The sequence below is a fragment of the Hylaeus anthracinus genome, unplaced genomic scaffold (genome assembly GCF_026225885.1).
Source record: "Hylaeus anthracinus isolate JK02 unplaced genomic scaffold, UHH_iyHylAnth1.0_haploid 0, whole genome shotgun sequence".
NCBI classification, from domain to species: domain Eukaryota; kingdom Metazoa; phylum Arthropoda; class Insecta; order Hymenoptera; family Colletidae; genus Hylaeus; species Hylaeus anthracinus.
Genome location: NW_026533254.1, coordinates 3,388,369 through 3,409,703, shown reverse-complemented (window position 1 = coordinate 3,409,703; position 21,335 = coordinate 3,388,369). Strand labels below are relative to the sequence as shown.

The following is a 21,335-nucleotide window of genomic DNA, read 5'->3' as shown; positions in this document are numbered from 1 at the left end:
AAGTTCTGTTCAGGATGGAAGCACATTCTTCATGGCAATTTTTTTCGCTCGCGATTTCATCTTCGGAATCATGGATAGCATCAATTATGTCCGCGTCATTTATTTGTTCGTTTTTTTTTTCACATAACCATTCTTCCCTATTATGTTCATTTATTTGTTCCATCCTTAACCTACGGTACTTTTCTATCGTTCTTAAAATGTTTACAGAAGTAACTTTTCACTTCCAGTATCGTCACGTTATATCACCAAATGTTGACTAAGATTTGTGACTCGTCTGTATCACGTGTTCCTTCTCTATCTTTCGAACCCGTCGCGAAGTCAAACAAATAAAATGATGTATGTATGTCAAGACAATAGAGTATATCTATATTTAGCAACGCTATTCCAACTGCTTCAGAAAGTGACGCACTAATCGTATCACGAATAATATTTACGCCGGATAATAGAGGCCCCGGTTAATCGAGGTCCCACTGTATTTAGAAATCCAATTAAAATGTAGTAAAATTACAAAATTCGTGCTGAACGGCTTCGATTAACGGTACGTGGCCTGGCGTGACGATCAGAGCTCGCTAGCATATGCTAAGAGAGTAGTATAGCGTTCCCAATGTACTTGGATTCGCAAAAGTAACCGTGTGAAACGTCTGATAAGGCCTAAGGACGTGGAAGACTCGGTGCATGTTTCAGTGATGTTCTGGGGGGAAACAGAGCGATGTGCAAAGTTGCTCCTCGAATTATCATAGAATTGCACGGAGCTGAGACAACCTGTGAGACATATAGGTGTTCATGGAATTGAGCAGTGTTATCTATCTCTGGCATACTTATCATAGACGAGATAGGGAGATACATAGATAGGTAGGCACATAGATAGATGAGTAATTTATTATATGCTCTGGGTCGATGTCCCAGCATATAAGAGCATTAAGTTACAATATTGAGAGTGCCACCAAACTGGAGCACAGGCTCTGCTGGAGCGATGGTGCACTGTTGCAGGTACAAAAATCATGAAGATCGATGCAGATGAGATTGATGGTGATCTTGGTAGTGATAGAATAAAAATGAACATAGTAATGTGAAGTGAAATGAGAGCGAAAAGTATCGAGAGCTAGGACTCGCGTAGGTAATTTAAAAAAGTAGTGGAAAATCTATGTAACAATTTGAAGAACCATTGCGATAACCTGAAGAGCAGAACTAATAATAACCGAAAGAATATTGTGTTACAATACACAATTTTTTATCAAACTTTTGATCAAGACTTGATTTTGTTTACTTTTTATTAGTTATTCGATATATTTAACTGGATAAAAATTTTGTCTATATTTGACCATTGTAGCAATATTTAACAGAGCCACAGAAGTCTAATATAGCAATGCTAAATTCTTAGTGCATTCTTCTCTACCAGGTACCATTGTAATTGCTAATGATTAAAGAACTTGGATCACTTTCTAGAAGACTAATATCCTTACTCATAATTTCTATTGGTTTCTGTTCACAGCTGGGTTTCTTCACATATTACACGGTAGCAATGGGCGAAGTGAATCCTTCGGGTCCGGTACCGATCGATAGTGTCTTCATTTATAGACCAGACAAACGTCTCGAACTCTGGAGATTTGCATTCTACATGTTCCTTCACGCGGGGTAAGTACTAACAACATTACAAAGTCAAACCAAACGATTCGCTAAGACTTCTACTGTCTTAAAGGGGAAACCATTATACTGAGGCTAAATATTAAGTGTTTTTTAAGATTTTTTTTATACAAAACAATTTATTTAATTTCGTTTTTAATTTTGATAATCACCTTTGAATATCAGGTGTGTTTTTTAGTACATTTGGAAATTTGTTTCTCCCGAATTTGCAAAAAGGTACTTCTTCGAATATTTATCTATATTTTGTAATATTTAGGTACTATTCGAAGAGGCGTGTATTAAACTACAAATCTAACAAATTTTATTAATCACTTTTAATTTGCGTTTCAATTTGTGGGTGTTTTTAATTAGAATTTGTGAGTTACTACACAATTCTTTCAACGGTCTTTTCTTGGGGAATGATTTTTGACAAGTTGCAATTACGGGAAACAAAATTTCAAGACAAAATAACTTGTATCGTGAAATGTGATCCGAGTTTTATTTTTAACCATTTCATCGGGACGTCACTTTTTCGTTTTATACGCGTATATTTGTTTCGCTCGACTACGAAATGAAATTTCACGATGATTATTGGAAAATGTGAACATGGAAATTCACGGACACATTTGTAAAAAATAACCGATGATATTCACGTTTCCAAGAATTGTTTAAAATATCGATCGATTACCCTTCTCTGGCGTATGAAGTCAATCATTGGAGCATTTGTTTATTCAATGATACAATGTTAGGTTGTAGGAAATTTCATGTAAAAACACTTTTAATGGGAGACTTAAAATAGATGCTTCTGTCACGTTTAAAAAAAAATACAAAATAAGCATAATTTTGTTAATATCTCGTTAATTGTTAAGTTGTGGTCTAGTGAAGAGTAATATCTTTTACTTTGAATTTAATTAAAGGAATATAATAATAATAGAAAAGAATTAGTACGAATATGTCCCTCTAGTGTTATGAATCACTATGTCGCGAAAGTTTTGCAGTGTTTATTGCATTGAAATTTGTTATTTAAATAACACAGAATACCACAGTTTGTGATTTTATCTTATTTTCGCTCAAATGTAGTGCACAAATGAAGTTTCGTCTGCGAAACTATAGCCTCGACCTAAAAGAAAATTTATTTCAAAAGGTTAGTATTCCATGATGAAAACAATAAAACAGGAAACTCAATACGGTTGATAGTTTCGGAGATAAAAATACGTTTGTGCCGCTTGGTTTTATGAGGATAGACAAAAACCGCAAACTTTGACGTCTATTTTTGGAACAGGTGTCGTTACTACATATTACAACTTTTTAGAATCGTTTAATTCATTCAAAACGGTGTTTACAAATTATGTTTCAGTGGAATTAGGTATTATCGCTTCTTAAGATATTTCAAAAACGTTACTTCAAAATGGCAAGAAGATAGTTACCGAAAGATTCCACATGATGGAGAACTATAATATATCATTTTTACATAAAAACGTTACATTAAAACACATTATTGCTTAAACATACATTGTATATCTAAAGTTCACAAAAGATTTAATAAATCTTGTTTATCCCTATGCCTATCTTGTATATTATGTTTAAATTTAATACGATCCCAAAGGGTTAATTAATTTTATGAAAATTGACGTCTTCCGTTTTTTAAATAAATTTGAGATCAATGTAATAATGTTCTAGCTAAACGTCTTTTAAATACGATCCCAAAGGGTTAATTCATTTTATGAAAATTGACGTCTTCCGTTTTTTAAACAAATTTGAGATCAACGTAATAATGTCCTAATTAAATGTCTTCTAATTTTACATGAACTATAAGAACAGTGATCCATTTAGCAAAAAATATCCCCGGTTGCGATTCTAACAGCAGTATTTTTCTGTAAAAGAGGTCGAAAATTCATATCGAGCGTATGCATGAAAGTTGAGAATGAGATCGCTGGAATCATCCATCGAGGAAAAGAGGTATATTTCTCACATTAATAACCGCCATATCGCAGCGCCCTTTCGGCAACAAGAATAGTACTTTCGGGGGAGCTAGATAGTGCTTCAGGGTAAGAGAAGGAACAAAGAGAAAGAAGAAAGGGAGAACGCTGGGTGGAGGAGGGCACACAGTCTATGGGAAAACGTCGGGTCACTCTTATCGCCGTTTCCATACGCACGTAGGGAAAATGGTCGCCTTATCTGGCGTTTCCATGAATAATTTAGAGAGCCTCGCTGCTGAAAACTTCTCTGCAGGCCTGGCTCTATCGCTCCAGCCTTTCTTCCCGTGTTACTCTTCGCGCTCTCGTGCCATCGTTGAGAGGAATAAGTAGTGGTCGTTGCAACACGGAAAGAAAATCGAAAATAACCTCTGGAAAGTCGTGTGAGTCTTTTCAAATGTTGAGTTAGAATGTTATTCTAGTCGGAGGATTAATTACTCATGTGTGGATTTATTTAGAAACGCTTGAGAAACACCAGCAAACGTCAATTACAATTTTTGACGCATTTAACAAGGAGCGAATTAAAAATAGGGAGTCGAATTTAACACCAATAAATTACAGTGATGGCTTTTCAACTGTCGCAGGAGATACAATTAATTTTTTTAGTAGGATTTTATTGACCATAAAATTATTTTAAGCGAACGAGAAGGCTCTTGATCATTGTATTTCCAATTTCTTTTTTAAATTACTCAACTATTAACCCTTTGACTGCGAAGTGGATATATATATACGCCCTCGAGAAATGAGCTCAAAAAGATGTTTGTATCTGTTAAACCGATTTTTAAAAAATATTAGTTTATAGAGAATGATGAGACGAAACTTTTTAAGCTGATATTTTTTAAAAATTCACATCTCTACACCTCTTAGAATTTCTAGCAAAAATCGTCCCGTGGTCAAAGAGTTAGCAATGCGTTTTTCACAATTTTTGATGACACTTATTGCAAAAAAGAACTAATTATATTAATATGATTCTTTAATTGCCCCAACGGGTAACCTGTTTACAATAGCAACTCTTTGTTATTTATTACTCTACCTGTCTCTGTCTACCAGTACACTTTTACATCATTTTTATGGCAATGATAAATGTTTATCGTTTACATTTTTAATAGTTACTTATGTATGTTACATCCACATTAATAAAAGCACAGAGGTAGACTTGGCTTGGCTTAGTTTATCGTAAGGTTTAACCGAACACATTTCGATTTTTACACTGACACAGAGATAGATAGGGTACCCCGGTTTTTTTCCTTTTTCTAATATTGGGACATTTCCACTTACACGCGGGCCTATATCTACCCGGATATGTCTATAACTCTATGATCCGTAGACACTGGACACTGGAAACAAAAATCATGCTAACGCGGAAACGTACGAGGCGTCCTGATATATACTATAATTTTCTCTTTCGCGTGCTTTATTATTTACCTGGGACGAATAGGTGCATATGCCGGCTCGATACTAAACATACGGCGTCGAGTACGCCTCCTTTCGCAGCATAGTCCGTACTACAAATTCGTAATATAACCAAATAAATTCCCAGGACCCTTCGACGTTTCCACTATCCGCTGGAGGGCAAGGGAGATAAAACAAGAACCGGGGAGGAGTAAGGGAAAGAAGGAAAAAAAAGTTGGGCGAGACGGTTCTTTAGAAAAATAGCCAGCCACGGGGAGCAATGAGGGCGAGGGGGAGGGGCGGGGGTGCAGGGGGAAAGGATACCGGTAGGTAGAAGAAAATGTATTTTCCAGCATGGAACCTGGCGCGTGCCAGGACATTTACGTAATTCGGTTCGAGTCGTAGGACGATGGCTGAATTCGATTCGCGTCGAGTAGAGAGAGATTGCAACGTGATTTGCCAGGGTGGGAAGGACGAGAGAGGGACCGGGGAGGGTGGAAAGCGAAATTAGCGTCAAGGATTAACGCGGAGTTGCATCGAAGTGCATTCACAGCGTAGGCCGACCAATCGAGAAAAGTGGTCAGCGAAATGTGCAATTTGTCACGCGTGACATTTTTCACGGGACGCGGTCTGAATTTCAATTATACCGAACTTTCGGGATTTTTTACAGGAACGATACCATCGATGCCTCTTAACACAATAAAAGGTTTTCCGAGAGTAGCTTTGGGATTATGTTTTTTGTTTCGGTTTTTTATTAATTGAACACAAATGGTAGGGAGTATATTTATTTTCTTATTGTGAATGAAAGTGGACGTGATTGAAATTAAACGTTGAAGGAGGTGCCGTTTAAATGTTCGTAGTGATTACACCAGCAGGCGCATTTTGTTATTGACAAATCAAGTGTTAGTGGCTCTTTGGAAAAACTGTTAACACATTCCGTGCCGGACCGATTTTTGAAGACTTTTCGTTCAGGCCACACTTTAACGATTAAATTAACTCGTCTTTAACGTACACCTTACAATTTGTCAATAGTACAAAGCCATCATTAGCAAGAAACTTTTAATATGTATTAGATAACAAAACAATAAATTTAATTTTTAACGAATTATTTTAACAAACACATGGTCGAACGACCATGCACGAGAATTTCAAGCGGCCTAAATGGAAAGTTCAGCGTATACGCCCCACGCAACACGGGAACGGGTTGATAGAAGGAATTGTTGAAACAGTTTATTTGTCGACACTAAATGAAATTAATTATTATAGGATTGAAGTGTCGTAGTATCGAAACAGTTTCGTAATGAAATTGGTTTGGGGTTGAAGCGCTTTTAGATTGAAGCATTTCAGTAATCAAATTGGTTTAGGACTTAAGTAATTAATAATTTGAAAAATTCAGGTTTGAAGTATGTTGGGATTTAAACGTTTCACATTTGACAAAGTTAAGTTAGATCAGTCCAAAATACCATAGTTTGAATGCCTAACAACTGACTTTCTTTCGTCTGTCTCTTTTCCTTATTCCTTTTTCTTTCTTTTCTACCAACGCGTTCACATAAACATATTCCCTATAGTTGATGTTCTTGCTTTTCCACTCGTATGTATATAATTTACATGGGTTGTTGGGTTACATGTAGTTATGAGTATTTACCTGTTCAATAAATCAACCCTTTGACTGTAAAGAGCGTCTGTATATACGCTCTCGAGAAATGAGCCCAGAGGAATATTCGTATTCGTTAAATTAATTTTAAAAAAATATCAGTTTATAAGGGATGATAAGACGAAACTGACGACAAAATTGTTCAAACAAAAGTTAGCCAGTAGTCAGTTGTCAAAACGTTGCAATAGCGAAAATTAAAAAACCATTTTTATTTGAAATAAGAAATTAAATTCGCCTACATTTGTTTGAATGACACTATATATTCTATATCCTCTTCGAAAAAGTACCAAGGGTCTTACGTTGGAAATTGATTACGTTAGAAGTTATGAATTTTGTCCTAATCGGCTATACACTCAACACATTGTGCATCGAAAGCACCATCTAAAGAGAGAGAAAGAGAAAGAGGTCCGAATAAACGCTAACAGACTGCAAACCTTTCCGAGATGAGAAGCTAGATACCGCGCGTTCATACGTCCAACATTTAATTATAGTTCCATCAAATCAGGAAAAGCATTAGTCATTCCCAGCACCACTCGGATATTCCCACGGTAACGCGAAAAATGTCACCGACTTTTCGGGCTCGTATCTCGACGCTCGGCGCCGATCCTCCGCAGGGCGGAGAGTTCACGGGGACGCCGTGAGAAACGTGGACGTCGAGAAAAATCGAGACAATCGGGGTAATTGCAGGAAGTGAACGCGGCACACCGTTGGATCAGACAATGGTATCGCAGACCTCACGAAAATAGGAGGACAAGTATCGTCGAAAAGATGTGCTATCCACGTTCGCGCATGGAAAACGAATCGCCATCATCGGCTACGTGGGAGAACGGTTTGAAAAATTGTCGACTATTCAGCCATGACTCTGAAATTAGTTACACGTCAAAATGACTGATGATAGGATCAAGCAGCTTACAAGTAGGTTAAAGTCCTTACAGAGAAGATAAGAGATTAAAATTAATTGATAAGGATAGAAAAAAGATATTTTTTATTATAACATGTTCAACCTTCGACACCATTGGCATTATATCTTGAACAGTTTCTACTCGGACAACATTCTCGTTAAGGAAAAGATTGTTTCAAATCATTCCTCGAACCGCCCTTTTCAAGGACTTCCAACATTTTTAGGACACCTTGTATACTAATTGTAAGAAGTAGAATACTAAGAATGTAAAGGAGTGGTGGGGATAACCCTATGATAGTTATCGAACAAATTTGCATAAAATTTATTAACGATTCCCTGTACATGTTGAACTTAATCCAATCACTAGCACACTTATGAAAATGCAATGTCTTTGAAATTGGAGCAGCTGTCGCCGCGACCGATCTTGACCGAAGTTCTAAACAAATTTCTTAAGAAAAATTGATTTCCAAAGCAGGTGGGGTTTCCCTTTTTGTTAAGGAACGGGGCTTCCTTCGCAAGGAACATCGAAATCCCGATGAAGAATCGGGAAGAGGGGCTGCGATTTAAATAACGACGTCCATCTTCCTCGTCCGACGAATCGGGATGCGCGGGATCCTTCGTCACCGATGCAGACATTTTATGCATGCTCGACGAGCGAAACCATTATGCGAAACTCGTCTAATGTCGTATAAATGCAGAAAAGAAGGCCTCATCCTTAATACCCCTCGACCCTGTCGTTACTCCTTGCGTTGGAACGCGCCACGTGCAAACGGGAACTTTTGCTTGTTTTCTGTCGTGGAAAATTTTCAAGCGGGCCTGCGGGAACAAACTGCGCGGGAATTGCATTTTACATGGAACGAGGGGCTCTGTAGGCGGGGAACGCTCCAAGACCGTAGTTTGCAACTAATTGTAGAACTACGCGAACTTCCGTAGATCCCATTGGTAACGAAACGTGATTCACGCCTTTAACACTGGGAACTTTTAACGAATTAAGGCCGCGGATAGTAGTAGTCGATCACAATTCGTTTTACTAATTAATCCGTGTAGACGAATGAATCCTGAAACACGATCCAAACAAAGTAGAATTTTTTTTATCCGTCACGGATTAAACTAGCTCGACAAGAGAAATATCATTGGTACAAGATAGATTAGGAAACTTGACTATTATTTATTTTAAGCTGCGCCCCACGGTTTCACTCGCTTGTTAATTCGGTTTGCATCAAAGATACTTGATAAAACCATTGCTCACGTTTCTTTAACTTCAGCAACCAGTGGCTGTGGAATTAGAAATCCGCTTAGCGAACTTCAAAGCGGTGCCGCGGTGTTTATCGATGTGGCAGTTATTGTTTCAAGCCGAAAATATTATCAACAGCTCGTTGAAATTTTCTCCAAAGTGTTTGAGTAGCTTGTGAGTTTTTTTATTTCTGAGAAGAAATTCTCTACATCGCAATATTGATAACCAACGGATATTGCAAGCTTTCTTCTAATTATTGTTTAATTGCACTTTGTACTCGTGCGCGATGTAAACATTTAGCTTCCGTTATTTTGTTTCTGTTCGTAATTAAAAAGAAAGTTACGAGTCGTCACAGTTGCCTGACTCAGCCGTTAGAGTAGAACCAAAATCGTTTGTCGCGCACAAAGTTCACGGTAACAGGAAACTGGCCGTCGAGAGGGCTCGCACCGCATCGGCACGTTATTGGAATCACGGAACGCTGAGACATCAGGCTCGACAAACTCGTCCACGGTTCGACGATAAGTAAGAAGTTTTCGGGGTGTAATTAACTACTAGAAAGTAGTTAGACCGGCTGACGACCTTACTCGCGTTTGGGGAACGTTGAAGTCAACTCGCTGAAACTACACCTTCGTCCTTTATCCTGTCGTTCCTCGCTCGTGCTTCCATTCAAATCGATTTCGATCGATGATGGCAGCTAATTAATTCCTTAGATTGTCCCGTTAGCATAACCCAGCATTCAGATCGTACGCAAACAGTATGGCTTTGGAGCGATACGATGGGATGTTACATTAGTACAATATTGTCTCGAAATAAGCAACTCTATCGGGACCGACGAGTTGCTTATTTCGAGGGAGGTATGCTATTCAGTTTGACTTTGTTGTCGAGCAAGATGAGGGGGAATCCGTAAAAAAAACAGGGGGTTCCGTGTAACGGCAAACTGCATAAACCTAGCAGTATTGTTTCGGAGAATACACACGCCGGAGAAAGAGAAAATAGTACACATGTTCTGTGTTTTTTCCGCTAATCCGTTCGGCTTCTCACTTTCACGGACCTCTCACTTCTTTTCGGATCTCTCACTCGGCAGGCGACTTCAAACAAAAAGGTGGGGATAGCGAGTTGCTTATTTCATGATAATACTGTACTGATACATAAATCGGCACCGCTTCGAAGTTACTCTATGATATATCCCTGTCGGTGTCTTCCTCGAACACACTCTTAAAATCATCTACGATAAATTTTACACTTAATCTTGAAACGGAACATTTCGTATTCCTTGTGTTCCCATCTGTCTCGAAGTCTTAACCAGGTAAAGCCCTCATTAGTGACGGCGTTGAATTACCTTCTAATCAGCGCATCCACTAGTCCTTAGCTATGGACTATCAGTAGAATACTAAATGCAAGCCCTTAATACCCACATTGGCCGATGAGAGGCTTATTTAAACCTCTGCTGTTTTAGCTGAATAGTGTGTGAGTTAACGTTATCACTTTTCATTTACGATGCCTTTGCAACGAAATGGCTTACAACATATGAGCCCTACAGATGAGGAATTGGAGTAACTTCAAATAAATTCCTTGTGGCAACACTACGCTCATGGTGGCTCAACCCATCGGTTGCAACTTTTCATTTTCCATGCAGGGATTTACCCCAAATCAACGTTCTATGGCCACAGCTGCTAATGGCGTCACTCTGAGCGGTGCAATGCCTTCTAAAACCTCTTTCATTTGAACTAATCAGTATGCTTATTAGCGTAGTCGTATTTTATCCACCATCATTCAGGAGTCTTTGCTCTGTTACCATTGTCACTACGTTGGTCCAACACTCATTCTTTACAAATATTATGTTGGTCTTTATGAAAATAATGTCGGTTTTTAAACTATATATTTAAATCCACATATCACAAATTGACTTTCCTAGCTGTCTCAGGTGGTCAATAACTGTTGGGTGGCATACACCCAACTCCTGTGCAAGTTGTCGAGCCGTTGTCCGTGGATCAGCATGCAACCAGTGCCTTCAATTGGTCGTTGTCGACGAGAGAAGGCCGGCCATCTTCATCTTTTCATCTCCACTTCGAAATTTGTTGAACCAACGCTGCAGCGTGCGTTCATTTACGATATCTTCTCCAGATGCATCGTTGATATTACGAGTCGCAGTTGCAGCTTTATGACCCGGTTTATATTCATATAAGAATATTACACGAACTTGCTTGGTATCCATTGCGAAGTAAATAACTTGAAATGAGCACAAATTAACAGTAAAAACAAAAACGTTTCTATTACCATGCAGCGCGACATCTGCACTGTAAGATGATATTGGAACGTAAATAGAATAAAGTGAACTGTTATCCCAAAACCAACCGTCAAAGTTCGAAAGTTCGAAAACCGACATTGATTTCTTACCAACCTAATACGTGATATGGTATTATAATATACACACGACAGATTGGTATTATAATAGCCATAATGTCAAGAGCAATACGTCCCACTTCTGATTATGGACTACCAGCATGGCCTGCCAATCACCCTTATCGATGGGAGGGTTCCCGTAACCTCTACTGCCTCAACTGAACAACGAATTGACGCTGTCGTACCGCAACCCCCGTGGATCCTAGATCTGATGAAGCTACTACCGATAAGGAAGGTACTGAACTCGATACAGGTAGACCTCTCCTCGTTATCAGAATCATCAAGGACGGATATGGAACACCCTGTTAGAAACCGGTATCCAGTCGTTGAAAGACTGCTCGCTCTTGGGTCCCTTTTGCTGCTGGAGTCTATTACAATCCCTCCAGGGATAAGACCCGGAACGGTCGGCTACAAGTTGAATTAAAGCATCGTCCCCCTTCGCCTGAGGCTTGAGAACAGCAAGCCCCGGTCTGCTCAAACAGCCAACCCCCGTAGTACCATTTAACCCATCGTGGGGACTTCGTGCTGCCTCTTGGGCCGACGTTTCCAGTTACGTTATCTTGCAATTCATGACACCAGTCCGCTAGCACTTCGGATACGTGAGAACGCTACTCTCTAACGGCCACCGTGATAATTCCGACATGGCCGCCTTGCGAGACGTGAGGCGGAACGGTCTTGTTGTCGTCTTGAAATAGTTAGCGTTGAACTTTTGCACAGGCTAGAATAGACAGTTATAGAAAAGTGGGTCTAGGTAATAGCAGCGACTAAGGTATGGCAAATGAAAGAATCGACCTGAGGGAGTTCACCTGTAGAAGGGAATCCCATCTTTTGCTGCTTCGGCCAGACCAGTGTGTGTGTATCGATTAGGATTGAGCAAAATGTAATTCATTTAATAATTCACAATTAATGATCAGTAATTAAATTCTCCAACTACTACGCACGATTAATTTTCACAATTACGATTTACCAATTCTTTTAATTGGAAATTTAACGTTTATAGCAATTACGAGGGATTCGTTTGTTAATTATTTCGACAATTGGTTGTTACATTTTTTAAATGTGAGAATCATTTGCTTATAGTATATAATTACAGTTGTCTCGCAATTAAAATTGATACTTAAATAATTAAAAACAATTGCAATTGAATTCCATTACAATTTCAGGTAAATTACAATTGGCGATTGAATTTTTACTTAATAAGTTTGTTGATAACCTTCAATTCCAATAGAACATCATTGCAATGGAAAAGTTAATTATCAATTGCAATCAACCTTCAACTTCAATGGAATTAAGTGCAATTCAATTTTAAATTGTTCAATTAATTGAAAATGTGATTGATTAATTCCTAACGCTCGCGTCAATTAATTACGACCAAACAATTTACGAAAAAAATCGACAAAATTTAAATTTTTTAGGAACAATTTCAAGTACGTGTAATTTAATGATTCAGACAAAAAATATCCCGAAAAGCGGAAATAACTAGCTGTCATATAGTACGACGCCCTTAAGTTCCCAACAAATGCGTGGCATAAAGTCGCCCATTAGTTTCCCCCGATCAAGGGGTCCTCCCCAGAGAAGGTTTTAGTTCAGCCCATAATGCCCGAAAGAAGTAATTAAACCGCGGATAATTAACAACTGCAGCTCGCCTCTCCTGAAAGCGTGCGATCGATTTTCAAACTCCGCGCGCGTCCCGACAACGGATATTCGAGTCACGGCGCAAGCCCCCCTCCCAGACAGAGAAAACAGAGTAACCTGGAAGAAGGGGGTGGCAGTTTCGGTTAATTGGATAGCAATTAGACGAATCCCTCAGCATTGTCTGCACGGGTGAATTACACAGAATTCTCAGCTTCCAAGTTCCTCCCGAACCATGATCCAGCCGGATCGAAATTTCTATCCGCGAATACGAATGACGGATGAGAAGTAGGGACGGGGGAAGATCTTTCCTCGACCTTGCGAAAAGGGTATCCATTCCCATGTCTTATCGTTTTGCCATCCTCTGGCCCTGGCTTTCAACTGTCCTCGAGAGGATCTACGCTTTAGGAGTTCCTTTTTGCGCGTTCCATTTCGAGGATTGCGTACTTCCGGCGAATCGATGCTTATACATCCCTTCGTCTTTGCATTTGCGAAATTGTTCCAGAATCGCGCGTTCCCCGTCGCCTGCCGTCTTTGCTCGTTCGTCGTTGGAAATTCATGGGACCCGCAACTTTCAACAGCCTGAGCGATGGGACGCGATTCAATTTATTAGGGTGTGCTTGGAAAATATCGCGCGTTTCGAGCCTTTAGTTTGTTAAGCGATGGCTACGATGTATGATCGCGGCCACAGTGATCTATGGGCTTCTAGCATTGTACTGAAAGCAATTGTAATCCTCGTGTGCTCCTGGCAAACACTGTCTTCCTGGGTTAAGAGTGGTTGGGGAAAATCTGCAGCGATCCCATCGGACACAATCTCGTGCTTAGTTTCATGTCATCTTCTCGTACAAGAGTCAGCTTCCATTTGTGAAAGTTCATTTATCTATCGGTCGAATCTTTGTCTTCTGTAGACAAGTTGCAAGGGATTGCAAGTTAATTAGATTTATTTACTTTGATATTTCAGATTGACGACGCTGCCAAGCATCATCAATATTGTTATTGGTTGTCAGACACATCGTCTACACGTCGTCTTGTGAAAGAACTAAAATTATTTGATAAAACGTCGATATATTAGCATGTGACCTGAAGGTTACACGGACCCATAGAAAGTTAAGATAGGCTCACTAGAAAAGTTTTACTAATAAGTCATTTGTCTGATTTAGGATGAAATGACATAACATTTGGAATATAATTTTTCTCATGTGATCATTTTTTAACTCACTTAGTGCTATAACACGTAATACTATCCAAAGAAACTGGTTGTAAACTTTGCTGATAGAGTACACTATTTTATCGACTCATATCGGTGGAGTACACCCTATTGCCGACATACCGACATAGTTTCTACCTTATCGAGCAGGTACTCTACCTTTCCTGCTGGACTTTCGAATTTTCCATTGGAATTATAATCCGTGTTGAAAAGAAAATGTGATCCATACAAGAGTCACGTTATTTCCGTCGCAGTACACGAAAGAAAATTCTTGGATCGCGCTAAAAAGAAAAAGCCGTTCCGAGCGAGGAATTCCAGAACGGAGTTCGACTGCCTGACATGCAAACTGAGTCGCTCGAGTAAGACGTGAGCCTATAAAGCGCGCAATTTGCATCCTCGACGAGTCTGAACACCGTCGCGTCTAGTTACAATGCGGTCGACGCACCTAAGAATCCGATCGGCTGTCGAGAGAGCACCGAGACGCCCAAAGAAGTTCACGGGCGTCGTCGTCGTTCTAGTCGGCTCCTCGCTCCGAAACGAACGCCACGAATCGAGTGAAAGAGCTTGCGATTAGCTCGACGTGAACTCGTCTGCTAAAATTTCATCGTTTCTCTCGGTTAATGAATACTGACAACCGATGAGTTGGACTTCGTCGATTAGTACGCTGTTTAGTTTAAAGAGTAAAGGTATGGCAGACAGTCCATAATTATAACTGGTGGTGAAAGTGGTGACTGCGACGTTTCCCAATGCTTTACCATTGTGATATGGGTTGGGCCACCATCGTGGCAGTAGCAGGTCCAATTTAGATCAAACTTGTAAACAAGAGAGGTCAACTACTTAGTAATAATAGAAATTTAAACAGAAATAACTAAAGAAAAATGTCACATTGGATAACACTTTGTGTTTACTGTATGTAAAAAATTAATTTGAGTAGTTGCTCTATGGAGATCGACGATTTTTTTATGATCTACTATATAATAGCGTAGTTGAGTAATTTTTGCTTAATCTCAGATATTAGAAAAATGACTCAAATATCTAAAAGAGCACAACTTGCAATGCTTCCTAGACTAATTTTTCTTTCTAGTAGTAATATCCTATTTAGCCGCACGAATTATGGGTATTCTACATCGATAATAACGTGATCTGTTTTACTGATCGACTGGACTACGTTACCGACAGAATAACTTGACTTACCAACCGAGTGTTCTGCATTAGCGACTTTTATCAACAGAGTGTGCTATTTAATGACTCATATCGGTAGAGTATACCCTATTGCTGACAAAGTCTCTACCTTATCGATCATCTACTTCCTCTTCTCTGTTAAATCGAGATTGTACTGTACTTTGAAAATTTGTGTTGCCTATTTGGTACCTTAGAATCTGTATTTTCCGTCACAATTAAAAATTTAGAATGGGAAGAAGGAATCTAATGAAATTCGTGACCGGATGAAACCACTGTTGAAACAGAAGGCGTTCCTGCGCCGTCGAGCGTGTCAGATAAGCTTGATCATCTTCGCTTCAGCGAGAGAAGTTTCACTAAAACTGAGAAGATAAAATTCATAATTGCTGCAATTTCACCGTCCATAGTTGCGATAGTGGTGGATCGTCGAGCCGAATTTTCTAGAATGCATCGCCGATGGCGCCGTTCTTTCGACTCGCTTAACTTTTATCTTATGGCCAACTTCCGATCGTGTCATTTCCTACCTGAGTTTATTTTAATGACCATCTTGAACACCCCTTTGTTGCACAAAATGTGGGTCACTGAGATTGACTATTGCGCGGTATGCTCGGTTGGGAACCCAACACGAACAATCACTCTAAAATTTGTTATTGAAATTTTCCAAGATGTAGGCGTAAGTTTTTCATATGTATAAGGGCATCTAATAGCTCCGTAGAGTTACGTGTTGTATACATAACTCGTGTAGTAATTAATACGTGAATATATAAAGTGTGTAACAAAAGAAAAAAAAAACCCTTAATAATCTTTGTTAAGATTACTGATAAGAATAAATAAATTGTGAGAAGAAAAGTCCGGCTACTCGCTAAAACTAATTTTTGACGCATTCATTTGCCGCAAAAATGGTAAAAATAGAAGTATACCTGAGAGCTTGTGTTTGAAATGTGACGGAAATAGTGACAAATTAAAAAATGTAAAACCAAGAGGAAACGTACAAATTCTTTTGTTTTTTTTTCTGGTTTTCCGGGCTCTATTCGTTTGAACAAAAGGGAGGACTGTCTGAGAAATGCCTGTGCTTACATTTCAGGTGGCTTCACCTGCTATTTAACCTAGGAGTGCAGGTGGTCGTGGGACTTCCCTTGGAAATGGTTCACGGAAGTCTAAGGATCGCGGCGGTCTATATGGCTGGAGTTCTTGCTGGTGAGTAATAAATTTCTTGTAGATTCCTAAATTTCATTTACAGAAGTACAAGTACAGTGCACTTCACTTTTTAAGCCAACTTATAAATCCTTGAGACACTTATGTGAAAAGTGTAATACAAAGTTATAAAAATTCGATACGTTAACAAACATTTAATTTTTTTTTTCAATACTAAGAACGCTATTTAATTTGGTAAATAATTTTATTATCACTTAACTTCTCGAGAGATATTAACGCATATGTGTACGTTTGCTTTTATATTAAAATTATCATTACTTACGATCACGATGTCTTTTAAAATGAAAAAATAAATACCATCTGAAATTGAAGCAGCATATTTCTATGTTGAAATCGATTTACAGATAAACATTGCTTTGGTTTGTTTTTATTCGAGTAGAGCTAAATAAATGTATAAAACATTCGCGCCTGAAGAGGTTAAAGAAAATATAAATTTAATAAAATTATTAAACGTGGTGAATCATTTTGTCATAATTTAAATATAACAAAAATTTTCGCTTTGTTCGCTCAGTTTCTCAACTCATTCTGTACATGGGGCAAATTAATAGGTACAAAATTTCATTAAAATTCGCGTAAAATACAAATTTAATGTAGTAGTTATGTATATTAATCAATTTTAGGTAATTTAAATATAATACAAATTTTCTTTTGAAGAAGGGCTTGTCCCAGTTTGGAGACTTATTCTGTTAATTAGTTAATTAATTCGTCACATGAATTCTATTATAATTTAACCAGAATCAAAATTTAGGACAATTATTAAATTAATAGAATTGTCAGTACAGTAATCATTTGATTAAATTTGTATTTCTTTAAATGCTAATAAAATTATTCATTAAATTAAGTAGTGTTTTTAGTATTAAAAAGAAATTTAAATATTTTCCAAAGTATTGAATTTTCATAACCTTATCTTATACTTTTCATATAAAGTGCCTCAAGGCTGTATGAGCTGGTAGAATTTTGTGGTAGTTTAAATATTTCTAAAAATTCCCTTAGAGATGAGTTAAAACCTGTCCCAGTTTCTAGAATCGATCTTGATAACAGAACGAAGGAATCGACGTTGTGCATTCAGATTTAGCGACAGTTCTATCCAAGTGCGGTTTAATGGGAACGTTTGTAACGAGGCTCGTCGATAGCTCCACGCGTGATTATGCGCCGGCATGTAATACAGTAATACACGAATGCTCGCGACAATATTCGTAAATTTAAATCACTCGACGATTCTCACCCGCATAAATGCTCGCCGGCACAGCTGCAGCTACCAGACCACGACTCTATTTCTTCTCTGTAACACAATTTGTCCCTATTTCCATTTAACGTGTTTCGGGATTTTCCAGCATGGAACCGTGTTTTTACTCTCTCCACCCCATCCTCCATCCTCCCATCCCCCTCCTTCGGTGCCACCTCTTTTTCCCTTTCCCTCGGCCTTGTCGCTTTTCTCTTTCGTCCTTGATCGTCCTCGTTCCACCAGCTTCGACCATACGTAGGTAGAGGACTAGAGGTACAACGTTTTCGAGTGTATTCGTGTATACGGGGTGACCTGCATAATTTGCGATTACCTGTTATTCATCTGTCTATAGAGAAGGTTAATCTTTTGATATTAATCTTACAAATAACGTATATTTTTAGTCGAAACATGAAGAGCAAGTGTGCCAAGATAGGTCTTCATTGAACAAAAATGTTAAGAGTTACAGGGAAATCACAAACGCACAGAATTTTATTGTGGATATGTTTCTTTTGTTTTGTTTTTTTTTTTTACGTGTGGAAAATGCTGTACGCATAAAGGTCGATTCAGACTATACGACACGGACCGTCACGTTCCGGTAACGACACGTACCGGCACCGACACGACAAAACATCAAAACACGCGTTTTAATGGAACTATTCACACTATTCCAGTTGACGGAACGCGTGTTTTAATGTTTTGTCGTGTCGGTTCCGGTCCGTGTCATACAGTCTGAATCGACTTTAATCCGCGTCTTCTGGAAGAGAGGCGGAGTTATGTGGGACTAGACGGCCTGAAGGGCTGTACTCACTAAAAATCATACGATAACCCTACCCTAGGCTAATTGGAGGTGGCTGGGAACTCCTACGGAACACTACCAGCCACCTCCTGCCTTGACCCTGTGGGTTCCATGCCCGGGGAGAGAAACTCTCCCCGCTTGTGGATAGGTCTCTGCGATATCAATATGCAAATACCAATTAGTGCTTACTTTTAGTCGAAACATGAAGATCATATGTGCCAAGTTTCGTCTTCATTGAATAAAGGTTGTAGGAGTTATAGGAAAATCACAAGCAAACAGAAATAATATAAAATTTGATATCTGTTTGTTTGTAATTTCCTTAAGGCTCCTATAATTTGTGTCCAATCCAGATGAAATTTAATTCTCTTTCTCTTTATGCTTCAACGAAAAGTATAGACTACTCAATTTGTTATAATGTAGGCTATAATTATTATTATAAATTGATATAAAGACATATCGCCAGGATTGAACATATATCGTTCGTATAATCTGTTTTAACGTCTCACCCTGTATAGACGCGCATGTACGGTCGGTGTACTTGGTAGGATGGACCGAGTCGACGCGCGCACATTCGTGTAAACCTAATTGCCATTTGCATAAATTCGATTAGACGCAGATCCCGGGTTATTAGCAGTCATGAAAGTAAAACGTTGCAAAATAGTGCTCATGAATAATAAACTACTCGAGGGAGATTTTAGATATATCGAATGATATGCCGTAAATGCGTGGAATCGTAACGCGAGAGTGGATCGAGAATCACAAAAAAAGCAACGTATAGAGATATTTGTAATTTCCTTATTACATATTAATATGTTTCCTTGTGTACCAGTATATTTCCAAGCATTACAAATGGATAAGGTCTGGATACATATTTTTATTTATAACATGTTTATTTATAGGATTTTATAATATTTCCTTATAAACTAAATTTTTATAACGTGCCCCTCTTACAAACTACATTCTTATAACATTTCCTTATAAACCAGATTCTTTGTACAGCTGTTTGTTGTTCAGTCAGCAACCAATTACGTTTTTGTTGAGTAGCTTCGTGCGCGGACGACCTAATATTTAGTTTCCGAGATATTGGACCACATAAATTTTGTCCTGCTAGATCGCTGAAATATCACACTGTGTACCCGGTCGCAAGTTGCCTTCAAAGCAGAAGCGGCTTATAATATTAACAAAATTGTACGTGGCATCGTTTATTAGTGCAGCAGTCACGGCGACATGTATGTTGGCGATCGGCAATATAATAAAACATTTTGTTGAGATCTCGACGAGATTTTTGAAATAATCTTGATCTCGCCGAAATCCCGGTATGGTAAATCTCGATATCGATCTCGAATGTTACAAGTAATCTCGGCCTCGAAATCGAGACGAGGTCGAGATTCATCTCGTCTCGTGCGCATCACTATGTTAAATAGAATTAAAAGTACAATACCGTTCTTATAGTCATTTTTCTGACAAAATTAGACTTTCTTAAACTAAACGGAACATAGTAGTTTTGCCACAAGTAAACAATGGCCAGAAATGGAGCCTACTGCGTGTATCGAGTATTACCAACAACAATGGCGGATACCAAAGCGGACGGAGGCAGCATTCGAACACTACTGATATATTCCCTCCTGTTAACCCAAATTCCCTTACAAATTCATCGTGTAATAAATGTTTACATTTGCGACAACTATTAAAGTGAAACTCACAACCATAATTGGTAGCCTTTACATTTATTGGGTAATCTTCAGATCGAGATGAACGTAATAGTATGTAGTTATGAAAGCGCGCTCCCGAGGTTTAAATATTAACGAGAAGATTGCGGATACTGGCAACCAACAGTAAACATGCAAAAGTAATGTTTATAAAGCAGACAACTAAGTTCACCGTGAAAACTAAAATGCAAATCAGTCTCATCTTCCCGAAGTACTTTCGCGTTTCTTATTAAAGCATTCCTGCTCTACTCGTCTCGCACGAATACATTATTCCACTTACATTTAAAGGATTTAGTAAATTGCGAGTCCGACGTGTGCGTACCGATTCGTTCCCAAGCTATAATCGAACCTAACATTAACATAAGGTCATTCGTAATCGCGGATTTACATCGTGAGGAATTATCGCTTCGATGAAAATTAAACTTTTTTATGTAATAGATAAGGTCGATGGATTTTTTAAATACTGTTTGCAAGGACTCCAGTTTTTAAACAGATGGACTTAAACCACTTTTATAATTAGTAGAGTCATTTTATAAAAACAGAGGCAACGATTCTTTAACACATTAACTAACAGACTAATACTCAGGAAAGTTTCTTAGGAAATTCATCAATTCTATCTAGATTTATTTATTAGGGCCCGATTAGCTTGGAAAGATATTTGAGCTCTAAGCTTTATAATTTTTAAAAAAGAGTCATTTACTCCTACCCAGATTTATTTTCGTTAACTTCTTGAGGTTAGGTGGAGATAAGCACTGTTCAAGCTTATCCAGTTAATTTTTCTTAGCTTTTTATAGACGGTGGGATATTCCTTAACCCACTTCAAGAAATTTAAATTAATCATAGTCGTACAGTTTAATGCTTAACATTTTGTCCATCCAGTTGGGAACGCTATAAACTGACACTACAAATTTAGTAAGTGAAAATACATTGGTAAATTGTTATCACTGTTCTTCTGTCCAGCTTTTTATTTTTATTTGCAAATCATGTGACTCGAAGAGTTAACATACCACCTTCAAAATTAATATTGTTAATTCTTTACTGACAAGTCTTATCATCTATTTAATGGCGACGTAGCGACCGAGGTGTTAAAGCAACCAATCCATTTACAACAGTATATCTCCACTGCCTATGGCCATTAGTACCAGCTACCTCCCCCTTACAATTTCCATTCCACTTTGAACACGTTACA

The 21,335-nt window shown here is 38.4% G+C and overlaps 1 protein-coding gene across 2 annotated transcripts in view; it reads left to right on the top strand.

Moving 5' to 3' along the window:
* Positions 1-21,335, top strand: part of LOC128896225 (protein rhomboid) — a 427,225-nt gene that overhangs the window by 396,044 nt on the left and 9,846 nt on the right. For both annotated transcript variants that reach the window (XM_054159441.1, XM_054159442.1), the window contains 2 exons: positions 1,493-1,635; positions 16,286-16,398. In XM_054159441.1, coding sequence (XP_054015416.1) covers positions 1,493-1,635; positions 16,286-16,398 — 256 coding nt within the window. The remainder of the gene's footprint in view (positions 1-1,492; positions 1,636-16,285; positions 16,399-21,335) is intronic.